Raw genomic sequence first — 24,440 nt, 5'->3', positions numbered from 1 at the left:
AGCAGAGCTCAGATCACAACAGCAACGTTTCCCCCTCATTTCTCTTCTGCCTTGAACACAACCCAATTTGTAAAATACTTCACAAAAGATTAATCTGATAATAACAGTTAGCACTCTAAAAAGTGTACCTCTGATGCCCGACTTTAAAATCAGAGGACAGGCAGTATATTTAAAGAATAAAAGCATGGAATATTTACTGTCAGATTTGAACCACAATATTCGGAGCATGACAAGAAGCCAAGAAAAGTATCAGCCCCTTGCATTTCAGACAGGACTCAGGAGAGAAATTCAGTGACATATGCTCATACTTAGATTTGTAGCCCATGAACTGGTGGCAGCACAAATAAATGTAGCAGCTAATAAATAAAGCTTCTGCCCTGGTGCACTGAGACATACCAGAAATGGCTTTCTAGATAACCATTAAAATAGGAGTGGATTCAGAATTAAAATGGAAGATGTGGGGCCAGATCCTCAGTGGGTATAAATCAGCTGAGGATCTGGCCTGTGATATTTGGCTGAAACGGGGGAGTGTATTGTGAGTTTGTTTGATGTGCATTAAAACACATGGAGTTGAGATTTGGATTTTACTGCCTTCTTCACGCCCTTTCCACAGAATAGGAAGTGCAGTCAGGTAGTAATCATCAGTTCATTTTATTTATTTTGACAACCTGTAACCACACCCAGTCATGGATGTGCATGGAGAGCTGTCCAGACAAATAGAAACACAAGAGAGGAAATGTATTTCAGTGCAATCTCATGGCTTCAATGAGGTGTCACTGGTGTACAAGAGAGTAGAAATCTGAGGTCCAGTCTCTGCCCTGAGGGGCTTGCTGTCTAAGGACACTGTCAAACCTTTATGGCAGAACCACATGCAGTGTCACTAAGGCACTAACCATGGAGCCATGCTGCCCCGACAAAACTTCAGGAGGCAATGAACTTCCTGCCAGGCAGGGAGAGTGTAGCCCTGACCATTGCTTACAAGGACTCAGCATGCTTTCTTCTCCACGTAGCTCTACTGGCATGGTCTTTCATCCTCTCTGCTCCCTTTTGGTGCACCTCTAGTCCTGTGCAGTCCTTGCACTCAAATGCTGCAGTTAGAATCATAGACTCATAGAACTGGAAGGGACCTCAAGAGGTCATCTAGTCCAGTCCCCTGCACTTGTGGCAGGACTAATTATCTAGACCATTCCTGACAGGTGTTTGTCTAACCTGCTCTTAAAAGTCTCCAATGATGGAGATTCCACAACCTGTGTAGGCAATTTATTCCAGTGATTAACCACCCTGACAGTTAGGAAGTTTTTCCTAATCTCCAACCTAAACCTCCCTTGCTGCAATTTAAGCCCATTGCTTCTTGTCCTATCCTCAGAGGTTAAGAAAAACAATTTTTCTTCCTCCTCCTTGTAACAACCTTTTACATACTTGAAAACTGTTATCATGTCTCCTCTTAGTCTTCTTTTTTCCAGACTAAACAAACCCAATTTTTTCAATCTTCCCTCATAGGTCATGTTTTCTAGACCTTTAATCATTTTTGTTGCTCTTCTCTGGACTCTCTCCACTTTGTCCACATCCTTCCTGAAATGTGGCGCCCAGAACTGGACACAATACTCCAGTTGAGGCCACCTTAGTCCTGGATAATTGGGTACCATGGGTGAGACTTCAGCCCATTTGCACTGGGTAGAAAGGCCAGAGCAGTGTAAAGGGGGCTTTAAAATCCTTGTCTCCAGCTAGGGGAGAATTCCTCCAGTGCAGAGACTGAGGGGGACAGCTATAAAGCTGCCTTCTGAGGACCCCCCACTTAGAAAATATCCAGCTAAGAGCCCGGGTTAACTTTGCAATGAAGACAGACATATGTTTACGTTTACATTTTCACAAGTGTTCACTGACTTGAGGGTCCCTTTGTCTTTGGGTGTCCTAATTGAAACACAGAGGGCCTGGATGTCAGAGGTTGACTTAAATGGGCAATGTAGGTGTTCAGCAACAGAAAAGCATTGCCTAGGTGTTAAAAGTTGGCACCCAAAAACAGAGAGCATTTTTGACAAAGTAGGCCTTCCCCTCTTTGTGCTTCTGTTTTACCTTCTATACAATGTCACATTTCCCCACCTTTAAGGAACGTGGAGAGTCTTTCTTAATAGTATTGAAAAGTGCTTTGAGATCCCTGGATGGAAGCTGAAGCTTAAAAGCGCAACACCATATATCCTAGGCATTTGGTTAAACCAAACAAGGTGTATTGAGTGAAACATCTGAAAAGACAAACATTTACAAATGTGTGGTAGACTAAACTAGCTATGAATTAGCCATTCCACTCTGTTAGGTAAACAGCACATTGAAAAACATACAGAGGAAAAGGATGTGGAAAACAGTAGAGGGAGATAAGATTGAGAACATGCTGCATAATTTGTGTGTGTGTGTGTCGTGATTGTTTTGCTTTTATCATTTTCTTTGGTGGTTTTCTAGGCAGCTGCCTATTCAGCTTCTAGAAGGGTGAGTGGATCAGTGAAAGGCTTAACCAGCTACTGAAAGAAACAATTTCCTGGGTTTTCTAATCATCTTCTTATTCTCAGATGCCACTATAGTTGCTGAATATTGAGGAATGATATAACTGCTTATCACATAATGATATTTGTCCCATAAGCCTTTCTGCTTCGGTACCATCTGCTCATGGGAGTTCTTGAATGGGTGAAGATAAATCAGGAGAACCTCAGTTAAAAAAAAATTGAACCACAGAATAAATCGCTTGAAAAGAAATATTTGATGCCAGTCATTGGGATTTAGGCCATGCAGTTTGCATCTGACAAACCTTACTTATCCAGAATGGTGTAACACAATTTACATTGGAATCCTAGATTGAAAGCTCCTTGGGGCAGAGACTGTCTTTTGTTCTGTGTTTGCACAGTGCCTAGCACAATGGGGCCCTGCTCTATAATGGAGGACTCTAGGCACCACTGCATTATAAATACTAATCCTGTTATGAAGATCAATAGGGTAACACCTCACTTCTGTTTTACTCATGATATCAGAATTATCTGTAAAGGTAAATCCATCATCAATGAACTTCTCAAATCAAACATCTAACTCACTAAACCAGACATGCGTTTTGCATGGGCATAGCAAGTTCCATTAGATGTAAAACTCCCAGGCCAGTCAGATAGATTATAACTGTCAATCTCGTATTGGCACTTTGACAAATTGTAATGTTATTTTTCTGAAGTCAGGTGACACGGGAGGTTTGAAACCTTTTCCAACGTTTAAAACCTGAAAAGAAACCCAGAGAAATTGCGTCCACTCTGATCATTAGAACCAAATTCTCAATGACCATTACAAGTGAGGGGCAAACTTGTAAGCACCCATGAGCAGTGGGTTTTTGGAAAATACTTTTGGTGCTTAGACCTTGAATGATCCACTACCATCAGGGAAAATTAAAACCAAAGTCCCTGTATTGGGTACATTATATGAGCTTAAGTTCTAGTGCAAAATTTGGTTAAAACATCCTTTTTGTTAGTGAAGAATTTGAAGGCTCATTTGTGATATATGCAGGACGCTTATACTTGTCTAAGGCTTATCCAATTGTATCAGGACAGATTTGCAGACAACTCTGCTAATTTGTAAAATGTTCTGCTTTCAAACAATAATAACAATATTTTAAATAAGGTGCTGTCTTTATTTTCTCTGCTCCCTCCAGTGATGTCTCCTTGTTTGTCTTATTGCCTCAATAGATTGCTTTAAAATATTACTTAAAACTAAATTTGTGTCCCCACATGGATGTGGAAGCTCACTTTCTTAGTGTGTGTTCTGTTGACCCACCCCACTCTAGCTGCCCCAAAACATCCTTGTTACCCCCTCCACTCAGCAAGTGACCCAACAGTATCTAGCTGCCCAACCTTCCCCCCGTTTGCTCCTTTAAATAGTTCCCTAACACTTCCAACAAGCACTCCAAGCTGAAGAATCCTCGTCCTCCTCCTCCTGGATGAGTGACTGTGGAATTGATCCTGAGGTGCTAAATGCTATCTGCTCCAAAAGTTGAGAGGCTCAGTAGCTTGCAGGATCAGGTCCCAGATCCCTACCTCAGCTGCCCAGCCTCCTGACATCCCTTGTACATTTGCCTGGTCCTAGGAAGACCTGCTAATCTTTGATAGACAACGTAGGCCCCCTACCCACCTTTACTGCCGAACCTTTCTGGTTTTTGAAAGTAAGGTAATTTTCTAAGGGCTAGTCTACACTTACCCGATAGTTCGACGGCTGCGGATCGAAGTTCCGAGTTCGATTTATCGCGTCTGGTGTGGACGCGATAAATCGAACCAGGAAGTGATCCCCGTCGACTGCGGTACTCCAGCTCGGCGAGAGGAGTACCGCGAAGTCGACGGGGGAGCCTGCCTGCCGCGTGTGGACCGCGGTAAATTCGAAGTAAGGTATGTCGAATTCAGCTACGTTATTCACGTAGCTGAATTTGCGTACCTTACTTCGACTTGGGGGGTAAGTGTAGACCAGGCCTAAGAGTTAACAAAGTAGAAATAACTGATGCTAGCAAGGTTGTGATAAATTCTGTGCATATCTATACGGCATGGCCTTTGTTACCAAGAAATGTATTAATATTATTATTATTGTTGTATTACATCAAAAGCATGTCAATAATCTGTACTGTTTATTTGCAGGGGCTCGTGTCAATGCCAAGGACAATATGTGGCTGACCCCTCTTCATCGGGCTGTCGCCTCAAGGAGCGAAGTGAGTGAGGTTTGATTACCCCAGTAGTTGCATGCAAACAACATACTGAAAAAAAAATACCATTACCACAATAAAGTACAAATGGAGAGCCCCCCCACCCAAAAGGGGAAAGGGATTTTCTGATTCCAAAACCCTTTGCTCTTTACTAAAGCAAGAGTAATCAGCTACTGTCTGTGTGCCGTTCTTATTGTTAGCCTGCTGGATACTTGTGGTTTTCCACTCCTGTGTATTTGATTGTTTTCCCTAACATGATGCCTAATTTAAGTTACTGTAATGCATGACTTTCAGCGGACAATCAGCAGATAGAATGATCTTGATGTAAGTGGGATATATTGTGCAGTGATGCTGGTCTAATCACCTTAAAATGGTTAGACATAGCAGGGTATGGGGAGGAGGTAAGAAGGAGGGATTGGAATGGGAGGGTGTGAATCTAGTGATCAAACAGGCTTAATGTGTAGTTTGATTTGAGTAACTGTATTTAAAGGCAACCATAAAGCTTCCTTTTAATTCCCCTGATTCACCCATAAAATAGAGTTAAGTCCATATTTTTTCCATTTGGCAACAAGAAATCATTCAGCATCTCACTGTAGTGTTTTTCATTGCTACCTCAAAAGGTAAGGGATAATAATTATCAGAGAGAATAACCCAAGCATGACTGAATTTTCAAGGATATCATCATTCTGGGCTTCCATTTTTGGCCTCTTTGTGTATTTTTATCCTCTTAGTATTGAGTCGACATGATGCACGCAACTGCAGACTGAACTGGCTGCTGAGAGGAGCATTTAAAAGAGACATGAGCTGGCTGTCCTCCAGAAATTGATGGAATCACCTCCATAACAATCCCAGTGCTTGCCAAGCCTGGAGGCAGGAATCCTTAGCTCATTTGTGAACTCAAGCATTGCTTAGCTACTAGCTGAGCTTCCCAGCTGCTGGCTTCCAATGAAGCCCACTGAAAGAAATAGCTAATAGAATACGAATGCTGTAAAGGAGTGAAATACAAAAAAAAACAAAAAAAAAAAACCCCACATTAAAAATAAGACATAAACCTTAAATAACAGCCACAATCTTTATAACCCAATAATTACAACTATATGGTGTAGCTGTTTTAGATACAGGTGAATTTTATCTGTTGTGACAGTCCTAGCTAAAAATCCATGTCTTACTATGGCTTTGTGCCTCACCCTTAACCCGTTGCTGCTGAAAGCAAGTGAAGACCCTGTGCAGAGTTCCCATTGAGCAACTTTCTTTTCCATAGTTCTGGTAATTCTAGCATCCCAAAAGGAATGATATCACAGGTACAGTATGTGAGGAAGCAATAGAAAAAGTGAGCTGTCACCCATGTAAACTGGCTAATCTTAATTCAATGTATATATTTTTATAAAAATGTCATTTTCTTGTGTTCTTTTTCCATTGTTAATTCTTGTTCATGTGAAGGCCATTACTTTACTAACATTTTGAATGACATTTAGCATCATAAGATTTTTTTAAAATCCTGCTGCTATTGGTACTGATATGTTTGTGAAAATAAATAATTGCACAAGTTATCTGACACATTTCCAACGTGAATACCATAATACCAGATCAATATCAGCCATCCAGGGGGTTCTTGGGCCAAAAGTTGACTGTTAGGCTTAATTATGTTTTGTCAAGTCTCCATGGGTTTAGTCCACTTCTAGAGCAATCACCTGTAAGGCTAAGGTTTTATACAGAGAGAGGCTTATTCTGAAGCTTCCATTCAACACTGAGATTCTGTCTCCCTGCAACCATTTAGAGTCTGACAAAAACACATACAAAATTTTTTTTATTGGATTTAAAACTCATTAAAACGTAAAGTTGATTTCAGGGATTTAAATTGGTTATTTAAAAAACCGCAACCCCTCAAATGTCTCTGTACTGGCTACTTCATGTATATATCAAATTTTAGCATTGTACAATTAGAAGTGGTTGAGAGATTTCACTCTGATAATTGGATTATACTGCAAATGCTAAAAGAAATATAAATGCAGAGTCGTAAGCAGTACCATTGTACTAAATATACCACATGGAAATTATGGTAAAATAAAAGATATTTTATATCCTCAAAAGCCAGATAATTAAAAGTTACAAGAAAAACACCTCCGTAAAGAATTGGAATAAAGTTAAGCTCCCAAGTGGAATGTAAGTGGAATACATATGTAGATGTAAATGAAAGTGTATATACACATTTTTAAATGGAATTAAAAAATTACCTGCCAAGTCTATTTATTTATTTATTTATTTATTTTTACCCTCCAACACCTGTTTCTTTCTATCTCAGGAGTCAAATTTACGTTCATTTTTTCCTTTGACTTCAAGTAGAATTTTGGTCCCAAAAGTGTACAAAGTGAATTTTCTTTAAGTAACTTTAAAGTAATTGGCCTGTAGTAGTAGTAGTAATAATAATAATTAATAATAAAACTTCTAAGAGACTAACAATGATATATCATTATCAACACTTTAAGATAAGCACTCTCATTTACTGAGTAAATTTGCTATACACCAATTTATGGGATTGCCATAGAAGATGAAATTGCTGAAATCAATAGAGGACAAAAGAGTAAAACTCTTACAGTAATAGTTGTAGTGTCAATCCAGGCTGTGTGTGCTCTCCCAGGCACGTGATGTATACATACATGATGTATTTGTTGTACATTAATAAAACTTTGCCTAGCCTTAATAGAAAACATTTCTGTATATGAAAAACAGTACTGTAGTGTACAGGAATATGGGTGTATCTCTTTAAATGGTTGTGACTTATAGTCAGTAAACATGGTTATTTGGATCCCACTGTGCCCTCACATGGTTCCTTCATATTATGTTTGTGTAAAGAGCAAAAGATACACAAAGTAAATTTTTGAGAGTCCTCTTTAAAGACTATATGTATTGCCTAAGGGCAATTGTTACTAAGAGCTGAAGAGAGCTTGTCGTAGCTTTTCCAACAGAATGTTTTTTCTATTGAAAATGCTGTTTTTCTGTTGCAAACAAGTTATGGGAACATACTGATTTTTGTCAAAATGGTCAAAACATTTAGTTTTTGGTAAAGTCAAAATATTTCATTCTGACAATATCAAAAGGTTGTGTTGATAAGTTTGAAATATTTGTTCAGGCTTTATTATTTCAATTATATTGTATTCTAAATTTTATAATATGATGTCAGAATGAAATGTTTCGACCTTATCAAAATGAAATGTTTCAGGAATGTTTCATTTAACAAAAAATGCCGTGATTTCTACATTTCTACCTGACTCGTGATTAAATGAAATTTTGAAATTTTGGAATTTCTCCCAGGATGAGATTTCCATTTTCCTGTTAGCTCTAGAGCTGAGAGCATGCAGCAGGTCTGCAAATCAAGCAATTTAGATGCCTGGCCTTATTTTCTGTCTAAATTTGTCTTTCAACTTCCAATAGCTGAAGTTGGACACATTCAGATTAGAAATAAGGTGCAAACTTTAAACACTGAGAGTAATTAACCACTGGAATAATTTACATAAAGATGGGATGGATCCTCCATTACTTGAAGTCTTCAGATCAGGACAGGGCGTAGCTCAGTCAGAAACTATGGGAATGATGCATGAATTGTTGAGCTTGTCTTCACTGCAGTTGTTAGTTGAACATAACATAAGAATGGCCATATTGGGTCAGACCAAAGGTCCATCTAGCCCAGTATCCTGTCTTCCAACAGTGGTCAATGCCAGGTGCCCCAGAGGGAATGAACAGAACAGGTAATCATCAAATGATCCATTCCCTGTCACCCATTCCCAGCTTCTGGCAAACAGAGGCTAGGGATAGCTAGAGCTATAACTCATGTGTTGCCTAGGGTTACCATATTTGAATATTGGAAAAAGAGGACCCCGGCCCCGCCCCAACTCTGCCCCTTCCCTGGCCCCGGCCCCGCCCCAACTCCACCCCCTCCCCTGAGCACCCCGCATTCCCCGTCCTCCCTCCCAGCCACGCGAAACAGCTGCCCGAGCGCTACCGGCTTCACGGTTTGCTGGGCAGCCCCCAGACCTCCAGACCCTGCGCCCCGGGCTGGGCACTTCCCCTCCCGGGCTCTGGCTGCGCTGGGGTAGCGCCCGGCCGGGGGCGCAGGGTCTGGAGGTCTGGGGGCTGCCTGGCAAACCGTGAAGACGGTAGCGCTCGGGCAGCTCGGCTCTTCAGCTACACAGAGCTGAGGTGTCTGGGGGGAGCAGCAGCAGCCGCCGCTGCAGGGGAATCTGCCTGCAGCTCGCAGCCTGCCGGAGCCGATCTAAGGTAAGCAGGGGACTGGGGCAGGGATGCCGGCAAAGCTGGGAGTATTTTCCCGGACATGTTCGGCTTTTTGGCAATTCCCCCCGGACGGGGATTTGAGGACCAAAAAGCTGGACATGTCCGGGAAAATCGGGACGTAGGGTAAACCTAGTGTTGCCTCTACCCCATGCGCTCACACAAATCTCTAGCTCGAGTTAAGTTGCGCCTTAAACTCAAGCTAGTTATAACCTGTTGGAGGTGGGTTGAAGCTTGAGTGCTGCTGATGCCCGAGCAAGTAATGCAGCGGGAATGCAGCAGCTTGAGTTAGAACTGATTAGCTGCTAATTCAGTCATTCTATGTAGCTTGTGTGTTGTTTCAGGGAGTGGACGCTAGCTCAAGTGGAGTAGCTTGAGTTAATTGTTGCACTGAAGACGAACCCATGGTGTGAAATTTGATGGCTTGTGTTATGCAGGAGGTCAAAGTAGATTATCATAGTATTCTCTTAGGGTCTTAAAATCTATGAATTGAGGCACCCAAATTTTTAATTAATTAGGGGCCCCTTACTCCATGAGTAACGACTGCAGGATCAGGTCCCATTTTTACAATACATAGATTATTTACACAGACACTAGCCTCAAATTCTGTCTTCATCTCCAAAGAATTTCAGGGGCAGTAAGTGCTCTGATTTTCAGAGGTCTGGAGCACCTACAAATCCCACTGAAGTCATTGAGGGTGCTCAGCGCTTCTAAGAGTCAGACCACATTTACTGTGATACAATTGTTAAATCTAATTTAAGGTATCATATATATGTGTAATACATGTGTGTTTGTGTATAATATGAATATTAAATACACAAATAATAGGCACGTTAATAAACTGCTTATTCTTCCTTTATCTAAAGTGGTGCAATTGTGTGAATAGTGTTTGTGTGTGTGTGTGTGTCTAGAACTTTATATAATACCTAGTTACGCTTTGTATAAATGCTATTGTATAATTGTACTTTAACAAAAATATGTAGTACCATTATATATGCGTTTGACAAGACAATGTGAGCTTTCTGGTCCTTTTGATATTTTTTAGGGCTAGATTATCCTTTGCTCAGGGTTGTAGCTAAAGGACCACGTTACACTGCCCTTGGTGTAGTCTCATTCTGCCTGAGACACCCTTCTGAGGCACAGTTCTTTGTTCAACTGTGAGATGTCTAAATATATTATCCCTCTCCCCCCACCTAAGTATGGGCGGTACATATTTCCTTGGTCAAGAGATGTGCAGTGTCTCAAATGGAAAATATGTAGTTTAATTTTGTTGGTATATGCACTTACATTACAAAAAGCCAAAGAAATTCAGTGTTCCGACTGAGACACTTGACATAAACTCTGGTCACTGGAAAAGGAAAAGAGTGCTGATAGGAACTAAGGACATGAATGTCAGCTTAATCTGGGACTCTCACACTTTCTGAACCTGAAATTTTTCGCCCGCACAATTAACTTGGATTTTTTGTTCTCTCTGTCCTGTTACCACTGCTACGTATAGCAATTTTGTCTCAACCTTACTGTCTAAATAGTGCTTCATTTATTTTATATATGGATTCATCATACACTATACTTACCCCATTTTTTCAATCTCAGATACATTAAATACATTCATTTCCTTGAGTAGAACTTGGCTATAATGTCTAGTGTTAAAGGTCAGTGGACCTATCTGGCACGGACCCAACCCTGCAGTTTTGCACACCCTAAAATCCGAAAGGGAAAGTTTGTGTAGGCTAGAAATTCAAGACTCTGCCTTAAATGATAACAAATATATATGAAGAAAGTTAAATATATCACAATAAGATGACATGTAATACAAGGGCATTTGAATCAACAATTTCACTTCCCTCACCTGGAATATTTTTGAATGACTGACTCTGGTTGTCTTTTTCTCTGCTCGCATATGAGTTTCCTATGGCTACCAGTAACAGTCAAGAACCTTTTTTCCCCCCACACTTCACCATATGATGTGTAGAGAGATGTGTTTATACATAGACATGCCCTATGTTTATTTGAATAGTTTGTTTATAACTGTGCTTCCATTGCAGGAAGCAGTACAAGTATTGATTAAGCATTCAGCGGATGTTAATGCTCGGGACAAGAACTGGCAGACACCGTTGCATGTAGCAGCTGCAAACAAAGCAGTGAAGTGCGCAGAAGTAATCATTCCAATGCTGAGCAGCGTCAATGTCTCTGACAGAGGGGGGCGGACAGCATTACACCATGCAGCTCTGAACGGCCACATTGAGGTAAGTGGCCTAGAAGCATTGTTGATATAATTTATTGATTTGTGGCACAGTTGTCTATGTCAGAATTAACAATGAGTTCATGTATCTCTATATGACATAGATAGCTAGATATCTAACCCTCACTTATGAGAGACATTAGACCAACTTCTGCTCTCAGATATACTGGTGATACCTAACTGAAGTCAGTGGGCTGGCACCATTTGTAAATGCAAGCAAAATTTGGTCCAATGTGTTATCCTGTAGTTAACTGCCTGTGCAATACAGAAACTTATGGGCACAATGAACTATGCAAAAATGGTTGAAGAAGCATTAATTATCTCATAAGAGGAACACACGTGTGTGGGATATGCAGAAATCAATCATTGTGCTTTTCTAATTCGCTTTCTAGAAAATTTGTTTCTGGTTTAAAAATAGAACATGCTACTTCCGTTTACCTTGCAGGGTTGTGGAGTAAGTCCTTCTACAGCAGAAGTTCCCAAACTAGAGGGGTGCGGAATGTATTCTGGGGGTATGTGAGAAGCTTTTGGAAAAAAAAAAAAACACTGCACACATTTTACCCACAGTAATGAATTACCATTTAGGGAACTGGGGTAAAAATCTGTCTGGGGATTGGTCCTGCTTTGAGCAGGGGGTTGGACTAGATGACCTCCTGAGGTCCCTTCCAACCCTGATATTCTATGATCAGGTCTTTAGATGGTGCTGTGCAGTTGACTCTAGATGGTGCATTTTGACAGATTTCTGTTAAGCTTGCATAGCATTATGCAAAGTTGTTGCCATCTGTACGTTAACCCGTTTGCTACGATGCGATGTGCACATTTAATTGTAAGCATCGACCACAAGCACAGTTTTGCTTTTTTGCTCTTATTACAATGGATCGTTGGCTCTGTTTCAATCAATGCCTTACTGTTTTTAATATTTAGTGCAGGAGTCAGCAACCTTTCAGAAGTGGTGTGCCGAGTCTTCATTTATTCACTCTAATTTAAGGTTTCACGTGCCAGTAATACATTTTAACATTTTTAGAAGGTCTCTTTCTATAAGTCTATAATATATAACTAAACTATTGTTGTATGTAAAGTAAATAAGGTTTTTAAAATGTTTAAGAAGCTTCATTTAAAATTAAATTAAAATGCAGAGCCCCCCGGACCAGTGGCCAGGACCCGGGCAGCATGAGTGCCACTGAAAATCAGCTTGCGTGCCGCCTTTGGCACATGTGCCATTGGTCGCCTACCCTTGATTTAGTGAGAGTCGCATGTTGATGTTGATTTTTTTTTATCAGTATATGTACTTGTGTGGTGGGTGGGGGCATAAACTACTACAAACACAAAGAAGGGGGGGTGCAATCAGATAAGTTTGAGAACCACTGCTCTACAGTATTCACTAAACCAGGGGTTCTCAACCTTTTTCTTTCAGATCCCCTCCCCTCCCCTGCCAACATGATATAAAAACTCCATGGCCCACCTGTGCCACAACTGGTTTTCTGCATATAAAAGCCAGGGCTGGCGTTAGGGGATAGCAAGCAGGGCAATTGCCTAGGGCCCCACACCACAGGGCCCGCACGAAGCTAAGTTGCTCAGGCTTTGGTTTCAGCCCCAGGTGGCGGGGCTCAGGCCCTGGGCTTCAGCCCCATGCAGTGGGACTTCGGCTTTCTGCCCAGGGCCCCAGCAAGTCTAACACTGGCCCTGCTTGGAGGACCCCCTGAAACCTGCTCGCGGACCCCCAGTTCAGAACCACTGCACTAAACAATTACACCATTATAAATTGAAAGCAACTGTATTAAGGTCCTGATCCCAGCACAGAGATTCATTGACATCAGGATGTAGGCCAGTGGTTCTCAGCCCGCAGGCTGCTTGCAGCCCAATCAGCACACAGCTGCAGCCCGTGTGATATCCTCAGGGCCATACAGGTAGTATACATAGTGTGTGGATGCAGCCCACGTAACACAGAGAGAGCTGCATATGTGGCCCACAATGGTAAATAGGTTCAGAACCACTGTTCTAGGCCTAAGTGTGGAATAAAAATTCTCCAACTGAGATTGATACAATTGACAAAAAATCTGAAGTTGATTTACTGTGTTGTAACTTACAAAAAGCAGCCTACAGGTAATTGCTATAAAAGGGTTATAGAGACTGGCCTTTTAAAAGTTTTATATTTTAGGAAAGAGTTAATATTTATCATTTTAATATGATTGACTTTCTTTGATTTAATGCCGTTTAAGGGTAGAGTGTAATAAAGCGCACAACTAGTAATAGATTAAATAGTTTTAATAAAATCTCTGATTCATTTCTCCAATGAGTATTGAAAAGCTTAAAGTGTTGTATGTTTTACATTCAAATTGTTTTGTGTGTTTTGCTTATCCTTATATTAACGTCTGGATGGCGCTTGGAGATCTGGAACTTTTTACCTTTCGTCATCACAACTGAAGCTTTGTACTTTCTGCTAGCTATTCTCTGGCATATATGAAATGAGTTGGTCTCAGTCCAGTTGCCAGTGGGCAGGAGGTGACTTCAAGCAAGCCAGTATCGTGATAGTTAATAGCAAATGGCACACTTGTTGGCAGTGTTAGCAGAGGGAACAAGGACTGAAGGCTCTATCATGCTAGGCATGGAGGATTGGCCCCAATCCAGCAAAGTATCTAAGTGTGTAGTTAACTTTAAGTACATGAATAATACCATTGATGTTAAGGGTTACTCACATGCTTAAAATTAAGCAGATACTTAAGTGCTTTCCTAGTTCAAGGCCCAGCACCTTGCAGGATTGAGTCCTGAATAAGCATGAAGACTGAATTATCCTTTCACCTTTAGAATGTTGTCCCTGTCACTCAGGATTGAGGTGCATTGGAAGGGTAACATGTAAAAGCATGCAGTGCTGCTGCTCATGCTGTTTTCTGATTCCAGAGTGTCTCCCACTGTCATGAATCCAGCACCTTCACAATCACTAACTCCACACCATTTAAAAAAAATAAAGTATTGAAAGAGTTGCAATGTAGAACTATAATATACAAATGAAAACTGACTCTTACCAGGGCTGTAACCCAGCATGTTTCAGGTGGGGCTGGGCCAGGCTGGGGAGTTCTAGTGCCTTTTACAAAAAAAAAAAAAAGATTAGTTTAATTCAACTAGTTTCCCGGAAGGGATTTTTAAACTATCTCTAATTTTAAGGCTCAAGTTTTCCTGCATAACTTATGCTCATATCACACAAAGGCAAGTGTGATTTGCTCAGCAATTCACAATGATGTATTACCCTCCGACACAAGCGTTACATTCAGGGTGATAGCATTATTTGATAGACTGATCTGTTGTAAATGGAATATATGGCTGACCCAAAGATTTACTTTTCATTGTTGTTTTAGATGGTGAACTTGCTTTTAGCCAAAGGGGCAAACATCAATGCTTTTGACAAAAAGGACAGGAGAGCTATTCATTGGGCAGCATATATGGGTAAGATCCATGTTGTAGTTTGTTTCATTACTGAAGTACCGACAGTGTGCTCTGTATTACACAACACCCAGTTCCTGCCATGGAAAGTGAAAGTTGTAATTACATTGATTAAGGCTATGGGCTCAGGTCATCAGTTGGTATCATAGACACAGCTCCACTGATTTCAATGGAACTACAGTGATTCATACCAGCTGAGAGTCTGGCCCAAAGTGTCCATCTAACACAACCTGTATATTTTTTTCATATTACTTTTTTTTTTAATCTCATCTACTCTCCTGACTTTAATTCCAGCCTCAAATATATTTGGTATGAAAAATACAAATTAAACTCTCCTTTCCACAATTAGCAGTAGCGTGGATTTCAATAAGAACTAGGTTAGATAAAATGACTAGCACAAATGTAGTTAATACACTTTTTCTGAAATTGTTGTTTTTCCTGTTTGTCTCTTTATTCAGAACAAGTTGGGTTACTACGTAGCGGTAAAGTCCTATATAATAATTTCCACTCTTAATTGTCTTCCTTCATCACAAGGCCGGCAAGATCACTTGATTCATGCATTCACACCATTGCCAATGTTCAGCAAATTTGCTTTTTAAATTAATAATTGACCATATCATCCCATCCATTTAAAAAATAATACGCGCCATAGAATTCAATGGGAGCTCTGTTGTAAAAATGGTAGAAGTACAGGGACCATAATGTTGGCCAGTGCTGTGCATGCCCTCGCACAATTCTACCTACCACATCCCCTGATCCCCAATTCCTGGGCCCTCAAAGTGACTGCCACTGCACCTTCACATAGGGTGACCAGATGTCCCGATTTTATAGGGACAGTCCCGATTTTTGGGTCTTTTTCTTATATAGGCTCCTATTACCCCTCACCCCCTGTCCTGATTTTTCACATTTGCTGTCTGGTCACCCTACCTTCACATCTGACCTGTAACATTCACTTTAATTCTAATCTTGGTCCCTTATGGGAAAGAGATAACAAGTAGTTTCCAAACTGTGGGAAAATGTAGTGTAGTTTTGTGATGCCCACATATTGAATGAAAAGACTGGCTTCTGACCTAGACTGGGATTTGAACTTTGCTCTGTAGAGATGAAAGATTTTCCAGCCTTTGCAGCGTGCAGATTGTATGACACAGAAGCAAGGTTGGGACTCAGGCATGTGTAAATACCATGGGTATTATGGCTCTTTGCATATTTTGAGGTTAATAATGAAAAAAAAATTTTTTTGGTGGGGGGCACGTTCACTTACTACACTTGCTCACCTATGACATGATCTAAGCTCACTGGAGTCAATGGAAAGTCTCACATTTGGTTTCAAAATGCTTGGGATCAACCCCTTGACTAAGGTGGCCTAGTTATGTCCTCCATAATAGAGGAAAACTCAGTCTTAACCAGGTAGTAGGCACAGTGTGGTCGGGGTCACCAGAGAGGCTAGTTAAATGCTATGCACTTATGCCCCAGTCAGGAGGTTCATTTAGTCAGAGCAATTGCCAGAAAGATGACCATAGAAAGGACCTGGCAGCTGAATTAATAGATGGCATTGACAGAACCCCCTTCTGGGAATCTTTCATTGCTGTCAGGCTGGTATTAACGGGGGAGTAGCATGAGAACAGGGTATGAAAGGGTAAAGAGAAGAATGGGGAACTTGTTCAGTGGGCAGGGAGTTGACACATTTTTCAAGACAAACACTCATTTCATCCGGATTCCTTAATGAGAAGTGATGCTAGTGTATGCTATGCCTGCTCGGTGTGGCAGTCTGTCCCCATCTAGTGGTGGCTAGACCAGCTAGAGATGGATTAACCTGCTACAACCTTGGCTGACAGAGATGTGTTTTTTAGGTCAGGCAGTGGAGGCTGATGCATTAAGATCAAGAGCTCCCAGGTTTGATCCCCGCTGTCCACTCCAAGTGGTGGCCTGTAGAGTAGGTGAAGTAGTTCAACCTGTGCTCACACCAGCAACATATTTTAGCCCAAGAAATCTCATAAACTGGAGGGATAAGCGACATTGAACTGAATTTTTACATCCAGAGCCAGTTTATTCGTGGCTGTTAGAATGAGGCGTTACTGACTAACTTGAGGTCACAAAAAACTGGATGGAAAACTTGAAAAGAGGCATTCCGTATCCTCAGCTGCTGTAGCAGGCTCATCAATCTCTAGCTGACCGAGCCACTACTAGAAGGGGACAGAGTGCCACACCGAGCAGGCATGGCTTACACTAGGATTAAGAATACTTTCTTGCAAAATGCGCCGTCTGTGAGAGCATTTATGAAGCAACAGCAAAAAGAACAGTGAGTTAGGAAGAAAGCAGTAATTTGAGTAAATTACACTGTAGGAGCGTATAGGTCACTGATGATTTCCATTCCCCCATCTTTTAAAGGCCACCTGGAAGTTGTTGCCTTGCTGATTAACCATGGTGCAGAGGTGACTTGTAAGGACAAAAAGGGTTACACTCCACTTCATGCTGCTGCATCCAATGGGCAGATTAATGTAGTGAAACACCTTCTTAATCTAGGTGTAGAGGTAAGTAGCAATTGGTATTTTAAACAAAAGCCACAAAATACTAAGGTTTGAGTCACTATTTGTAATCTTTTTATATAATTTAATCTTTCTTTAATCATGGAAAATTCCCTGCTCCCCTGGCTTTTGTTCCCCTATTTATTTGGAGATTTTGTCTGGCTGGCATTGCTGCTACAGACATTGGCAGAGTTTTTGAAGAAACCATTTCCCATTCTCTGGATTACGGAATCTATTTCACACATTGGACAGCTTTCTAGGCCCAAATGCTGTGTACAGTAGTTGCCAAGAGATGCAAATTTTGTGTGTGATCATCTGAGTGTCCATTCCCCAGCAGACTAAAAATCTCTCGCAGAGACTAATAATCCCATGAAATTGGGGAACATACAGCATTTGTGTCTGGGAAGCGGGGATAATGACTTGCACCGTAGTCTCCTTGACTTTGTAGAGTGTCATTGTTGACCTTGCTTCATCTAATTTTGTAGAAAAACTAATTTCTACACCAACAATTCAGAAAAGTCTGTATCTAAGATTTTCTTAATACCTTTATTATACTGTAGTATTGAGTATTGGTTTCTTATTAGAATGCAGTATAAAGGACTGTGTGGTTTCTTTGTTCCCCTGCCCCCCAAGAAATCTGCAGAGACAGACCTGAAGTCTGGCTTGTCACTAAAATGAAACCGCAATAATTATTTTTAAAGGAACCTGAACTTATTATTTTTCCTACTTTCCCTCTTGGATGTAACAGCTTTCCAGTTTATTTTTAGTTTCATTGTCATCATCAGATTGTCCTGCTGCCAGTCTTTAGCTTTACATTGACTTTAAAAATTGCCACCAGGGCAAAAAGTTGTTAATAAAAGCAAAGCATTCAGAAGGAATTGTTACTGGGGTATATTGTTATCAATGAAATGTACTTATGAACACTGACCCATGACAATTCAAGCCTCCTCCTATTTCCACTTGCAGTGTGCAATGCATTATGTAAAGCAGTGAGACTCAGACTGTGGCTCTCCAGCCGCAAGTGGCTCTTTAGGGTATCTCCTGTTGCTCTTTGCAGCACATGATATTAAAACACTGTGTGATTTAATAATTAACCAATCAGGGTGCTTTTACTATGTTGTTAATCAATTAAGTTATGAACTTGCACTATGTTATTAACTTATTTGCTATGACAATAATATATGTATATAGTTTAGATAGATAGAAACTAAATATTTCCCCTGTCATTCACACTATTGTGACTCTTGGGTAATGTTGATCTCTAATTTGGCTCATGAACCACTGAGGTCTGAGTATCATTGATGAAAAGCCATGAGCTGATGTCTGTAATTTTAACTGTATGTTCTTGTCTCATTGCAGATTGATGAAATGAATGTCTACGGAAATACTGCGCTCCACATTGCGTGTTATAATGGTCAGGATTCTGTAGTTAATGAGTTGATTGACTATGGTGCTAATGTTAATCAGCCTAATAACAGTGGATTTACCCCCTTGCATTTTGCTGCTGCCTCCACTCATGGAGCTTTGTGTCTTGAACTGCTAGTGAATAATGGAGCAGATGTTAATATTCAGGTACAGCTTATCTTTCATCTCTTCAAGTTTAACTACCTAAATATCAGGGCCGGCTCTAGCTTTTTTGCCGCCCCAAGCCAAAAAAAAAAAAAAGGCAGCCACAGGGAGCGCGTGGAGGGTGGTCCAGGCGGCTCGCAGAGGGGTGAAGGGCGGCGCCTCGCAGCCGGGCGAGAGGGGCTCCCCCCTCCGGCCTTGGGGTGCCTCTCCCGGCGGGGCAGGCGGAGCCCCCGGGGGCTGCAGGAGATGCTGGCTCAGCCGCTCCTTTAAAGGCGGCTCGGCTGGGCCGGGCTCAGAGCGGCGCGGGAGGCGGAGGCTGGTGCAGGCGGCGGGGAGTGGCACGTCCCGGGGAACCTGGTGGCACGGTGAGCGGTGGGGATCGCTAGTTCCTGCCCCCCCGGGCCGGGCTGGAACTGGTGGAGCGCAGGGAGCCAGCCGGGGGCTCCGGAGCTGCGGACCGGGCTGCCAAAGCAAAAAAAAAAAAAAAAAAGAACCACGGCAGGGTGGCCGGAATGTGCCGCCCCAAGGTTGGCCGGAATGCCGCCTCTTACAATGTGCCGCCCCAGGCACGTGCTTTCTCGTCTGGTGCCTGGAGCCGGCCCTGCTAAATATATATACCCTTTTGGTTTAAAATCTCTGCATGCCACAAGAGGCTGCAAATGAGAATAACATAGCAGTGTTACTGTAAATTCTTCAGGGAATTGGCTGATGGAATAACACAGTGATGCTGGGAATTAAGTTTTCTTCATGGGAAGCTCACAGTGCCTTGATTGATATGATATGATGGCACCCTGAAACTCCAGGCCAATCAGTTTCTGAGGACTTGCGCCGTTACTTAACTACAATCCCAGAAGTGCAATCAAGACCACATCCGGTGGGCTACAGTTATCACAGAAACTATTCTTTTGGGTATTCCCCCCAAAAATGTGTTCAACACAATTCTGCATGTTCCTCTGGGCTTCTGTCCAGTAGTAAAAATGTCAGGTACAGTCCTAGCACAATAGGGCCCCAATCCTGGTTGAGACCTCTATATGCTGTTGTATCACAAATACTACACAGTTTTACTACACATACTGCCTCAGTTTCCCCATCTGTAAAATGGAAATAATAGTACTTACCCACCTTTGTAAAGTTTTTTGAAATTAATAGATGCTCAATAATCAGTATTATTTGATTAAAATAAAGTTGGGAATTGCGTTTGAAAATGAATCCAAAGCCTGATTCAAATAAACAAGGTATGGCTTGAGTCATCAGGTTCAACATCCTTCCTCTGTTCCTCTTCAGGCTCCCTGTCAATATTCCTAGACAGAGGTCCTTTCCCTTGGCTCCAAAACTTTGAGCATTAGACATTATACCTTTCCTTAACTGTTTCCACCTGCTTGCTAATGGTCTTTGATGGACATCCAATTTTTCTTAGGGTGGCAGTTTATTAACCAAAGCTCTTTTCTTTATGTAGTGGACTGCATTTTAATGTGTGTCTATTTAAATTGCAAAATAGTTTGTATTTGCTTACACTTTCCAGGGACTGCTGAAACTTAGCTCTGTGATCTTCCTGGCTTTTCCCCAAGCAATATGGAAGATAAGGAAATACTGTGAGAATTATTCATAATGTTTAGAAAGTAAATAACACTCAGGAATATATCACTTATCCATTAACAGTTTGGACCACGCACCCCACATTGGTGGAATGTCTCTGAAAATTTATTCGCAACAATCACTGCCTTATTTCCCACTCCTGTTGCTGAAGAAGGTCTGGCACCTACAGAAAAAAGGCATTCTGAATGTATTCTCATATGAATCTTGGGTTCAGTCATACAGCCCTTTAAAGTTGATGGGAGTTTGGTCTGAGTAAGAACTACAGGATTGAGCTCTAGTTACTTTTATTATTTCAAGCTATTGATAGTACTGTATTTGAGAAACTCTACATTGATGGCATTATTTTATACTGTAGGTAAGTGTCTTTCGTTTTGTTGTTGTTAGAGTAAAGATGGCAAGAGTCCACTGCACATGACAGCTGTCCACGGGAGGTTCACACGGTCGCAAACCCTCATTCAGAATGGTAAATTGTCTTTCTGATTCTTAATTAATTCAGCAGCAATGATCTGCTCAGAGCTTTTTCCAAGCCACTTACTGGCTGGAGGGGGCAGTTTGTTGTTGTTCTGTGCTAAAATGCGGAGGGACCAAAATTCAAAGGTATGTAAGTACTCTACTGAAATCTGATTGCTAGCTAGTCCTAAAGCTGTCATTTAATAATGTGATGTTAGACAAAGCTTATAATTAATCAAGAAATCCCATTCTCCACCAGCGGACAGTGGTCTATGATTTGTGTGTGTGTGTGTGTGTGTGTGTGTGTTTCCTGACCTGAAAATGAAAGCAAAAGCAGCATTCAGATTCTGTATCTTTCAGAAGAGGCCACAACTTGCTTCTTAAAAGAAGCTTTAAAAAAAAAAGTTTGCAATTTTTCCACTTCCAGGAGTTCTCCAGACTCTAAGAATCTCTTTTCCCACGCTCTCCCTTCACCTCTTAAAGATCATAATTCCATTATAGCCACCTCTCTTGCTAAGGAGTAAATACCCTCTTCCTTGATGGCCTGGAGAAGACATATTTGTGCAATACTAGGCACTCTTTTCTTCTCCCCTACCCTCTCTGCCTTTTGGACTAAGCCCATTACCCCTATAGCCCTCCTTCCATCCCAGATATGAAGATGCAATAATTGTTCATATTTTAGACAACTACATTTTTATTTGTATGAAATTATAAATTATTCGGCTTCAAACCATGGAATAAAGTGCATTTTTTTCTTGTATGTGCCTTGGGTGGGAGTGTTGGAATTCAGCTCCTGCCACCACCCCCCCCCCATGTCCTCCAGAAATATTCAGTATGCAGCATGGCAAAGCTTTTCAGGGAGTGGTCTGATAAACACACATTTTCCAAGTGGCATCAGCCCAGCTTCTTAATTTTTGTCTTCAAATTTTACTCACTGAGAAACGGGGATTTGCTGCACTAAGTAAAGGCCAAATCAAAACAGTCCTACCTGTGACATTTTGTCATTCTCCTCCTCTCCTTCTTTTGTGTGTTAATTTTTGTCTGTTCAGATTGCAACCTCTTCAGGGCAGTGACCAGTCATCTTTCTTGTGCGTAAAGCACCTAACACATGTTAAGTTGTTCTCCTATATCAAATATAATAACCCTCCAGTTTGTCCTGTTCTTACTATTGTTATTTACCCTTTATATCATGGTAGCATTCACAGATGTCAACCAGGTGGAAACGTCATTGTAACAGGCATTGTATGCATTGTAACAGGCATTGTATGCATTGCATATTAAAAACACAACTTTAACTATACTGTCACCACCAGCTCCAGCTTAACAACAGTCCTTGCTCCAAAGAAATTAAAGACTAAAAGACATAGCATGAGAGTGAGACAAACAATGGATGGGGAGCGTGGAGGAGGAGGACAGAGTAACAGAAATAATAAGATGTTTTAGCACAGACTAGCTCTGTGAGCAATTCTTAGTCAATCTGAAGGCGTGATCACAACACACCTCCTGCCTACTCACTATTGTATGGCAGTTTCTTGTGTAATTCAAGCAGAGGTGAGTTGTAAGGAGGGATGTGAAGAAGGATAAAGTGGTGGCTTTATGGATTTTGACTGGGAGTTTATCCCACTTGGAAGAGCAGCCTCGGAGAAAGCACAAAGGTTCTTGTGGCAATGTTGACAAGCAGGCAATTCAAGAGTGAAGGCGAGAGCTGACCTCATGATAAGGAAACAGGGCAGACAGGTGGGTGTGACTAAATTGTGAAGGGCTTTGAAGGCTAGAACAAGGCGTTAGTGTCTGATGTGGTGGAAGAGGGGGATTTAGTGGAGGGACTTAAAGTGTGTGTGTGTGTGTGAGAGAGAGAGAGTGTGTGTGAGAGAGAGTGTGCAACATAGGCGGACCACCAAGCCAGGAAATGGGTGGTGTAAAGTGGCAGGCATCAAGGCTAGAGAAGACACCGTCGTCAAGGCATAAGATTATCACAGCTTGGGCAAGAGTCTTGGCTGTATAGGGAGAGAGGAGAAGTCAGCTCTCATAGACATTGCGTAGAAAGAAGGTGTAAGATCTAGACATGGCCTGGATGTGAGGCCCAAAAGAGAGAGCTGAGTCAGAGATGAAGCTGAGATTATGGGTTTGAGTAACAGAAGAGGGTGGGATATGCCTGTGTCATGATACAGGAAGGGGCGGGTCTATAAAAGTAATAAGTGCCTGCTTCTCCCCTTCAGATCATGTAGAGGAGCTGTGAGTGCTTCTGAAAATCAGGCCCCGTTATGTCTCAAATTAGGCATCCAAAAATTGAGGCACCAAAAATCAGTGACTACTCTTGAAAATGTTCTCACTGTCAGAAATGTAGTAGCAGTTTGGTTTAATTGCATTAAATTTAATTTAATCAGACATCATCTGTAACCCCTGGGGACGACAGTATGGGTGTTGTGGGCCAGTGTCACAAAAATAAGATAATAGCCAAAGGTGCAAGTCAGCTGGCCAGAAAAATATGGAATGGAGCCAAGGGTTTAGTTAGCAGAAATAGCTCCCTTTCCCACCTACTGTGCCTGAAAGAGCCTTGAGGGTGAATAACCATCTGAAAATCAAGGCAAAAGGTTACAGCTTTAGCTGGTAATACCCTGTAAAGGGATGGAGTATACAGTATGATAACAGTTGTTCTAGTAATTTAAATCTCTCCCAGATGTCTGTGAGGACTTTGCTAGGTGATTTAGTACAGCAGGATATTGACACCTATTTGGTCACTCTCAGAAAGAACTAGCTTTATTTGTACAGTCAATTTTTATGACATCCGCGTATACATACAGAAGTATTCCTGGTGTCATAGCTTAATCAAGCTGTTAATGTTTTGATCAGAAGTCCCCGTTCACATACCTTGCCAACTACTGTTTGTGTTGAGTATGAATGTTGGAGACATCTGATAAGTCTTCAAATTATTGTCCTGGTAATGTTAAATCATTGTTTTATTGTTGAGATCGGTAGAGGCTTAGATGAGACTATAAGGCTGATTTGAATCAGCTATGTTCTCTCACTGCTCTTCTTTCAGTAAGATTTGCAGCTGAGTGATCTTTTGTTTTTGTTGGGTTCTATGACTAAGAAGTGAAGTTGTATTAATGAAAAACTTTGGGGACCACCAATGTACATGTCATGACTCACATCTTTGCCCTAATACTGTCCAACTTAAAATAAATCACATGATTTAGAAGAGCACCAATGGTGATGGATCCACTAGAAATGCTGAGAGAGTGAGTGAAAACATTGAATGCTAGTTCTCGATTGTAATAATCCTAATTCTTAGCATTTACTTAGCAGTTTTCATGTGTAAACATCAAAGTGCTTTACAAAGGTGTGCAGTGTTGTTTATCCTTATTTTAGGGTAGTTATCCTTGTTTTATGCCAGAAGATAGAGAGGTGAAATAACTTGACCAATGTCACAGAATGTGTCAATGGTGGAGTCAAGAATAGAATTCAGATGTCTTGATACTCAGTCATATTTTAAAAAAAAAAACCTTACTCATGTTTCTAACTATACCCTAAATTATTACAAGGGAAAAGAATAAAAAATCTGGTTTATGCCTTATAGGCCTGTCAGGCTGACATTGATCCCAGGCAAGATAATGGA

General features: G+C 41.3%; 1 protein-coding gene across 1 annotated transcript in view; it reads left to right on the top strand.

Annotated features, from left to right (window-relative positions):
- The window catches only part of ANKRD44 (ankyrin repeat domain 44), a 214,491-nt gene that overhangs the window by 116,284 nt on the left and 73,767 nt on the right, over positions 1-24,440 (top strand). Inside the window, exons 4-9 of the mRNA XM_065413045.1 lie at positions 4,650-4,720; positions 11,047-11,247; positions 14,597-14,684; positions 17,070-17,212; positions 18,566-18,778; positions 20,756-20,834. Coding sequence (XP_065269117.1) covers positions 4,650-4,720; positions 11,047-11,247; positions 14,597-14,684; positions 17,070-17,212; positions 18,566-18,778; positions 20,756-20,834 — 795 coding nt within the window. The remainder of the gene's footprint in view (positions 1-4,649; positions 4,721-11,046; positions 11,248-14,596; positions 14,685-17,069; positions 17,213-18,565; positions 18,779-20,755; positions 20,835-24,440) is intronic.

This window comes from Emys orbicularis, chromosome 11, assembly GCF_028017835.1.
Source record: "Emys orbicularis isolate rEmyOrb1 chromosome 11, rEmyOrb1.hap1, whole genome shotgun sequence".
Taxonomy (NCBI): domain Eukaryota; kingdom Metazoa; phylum Chordata; order Testudines; family Emydidae; genus Emys; species Emys orbicularis.
Note: the sequence above shows the minus strand (reverse complement) of the source record. Positions and strands in the feature narration are given on the sequence as shown.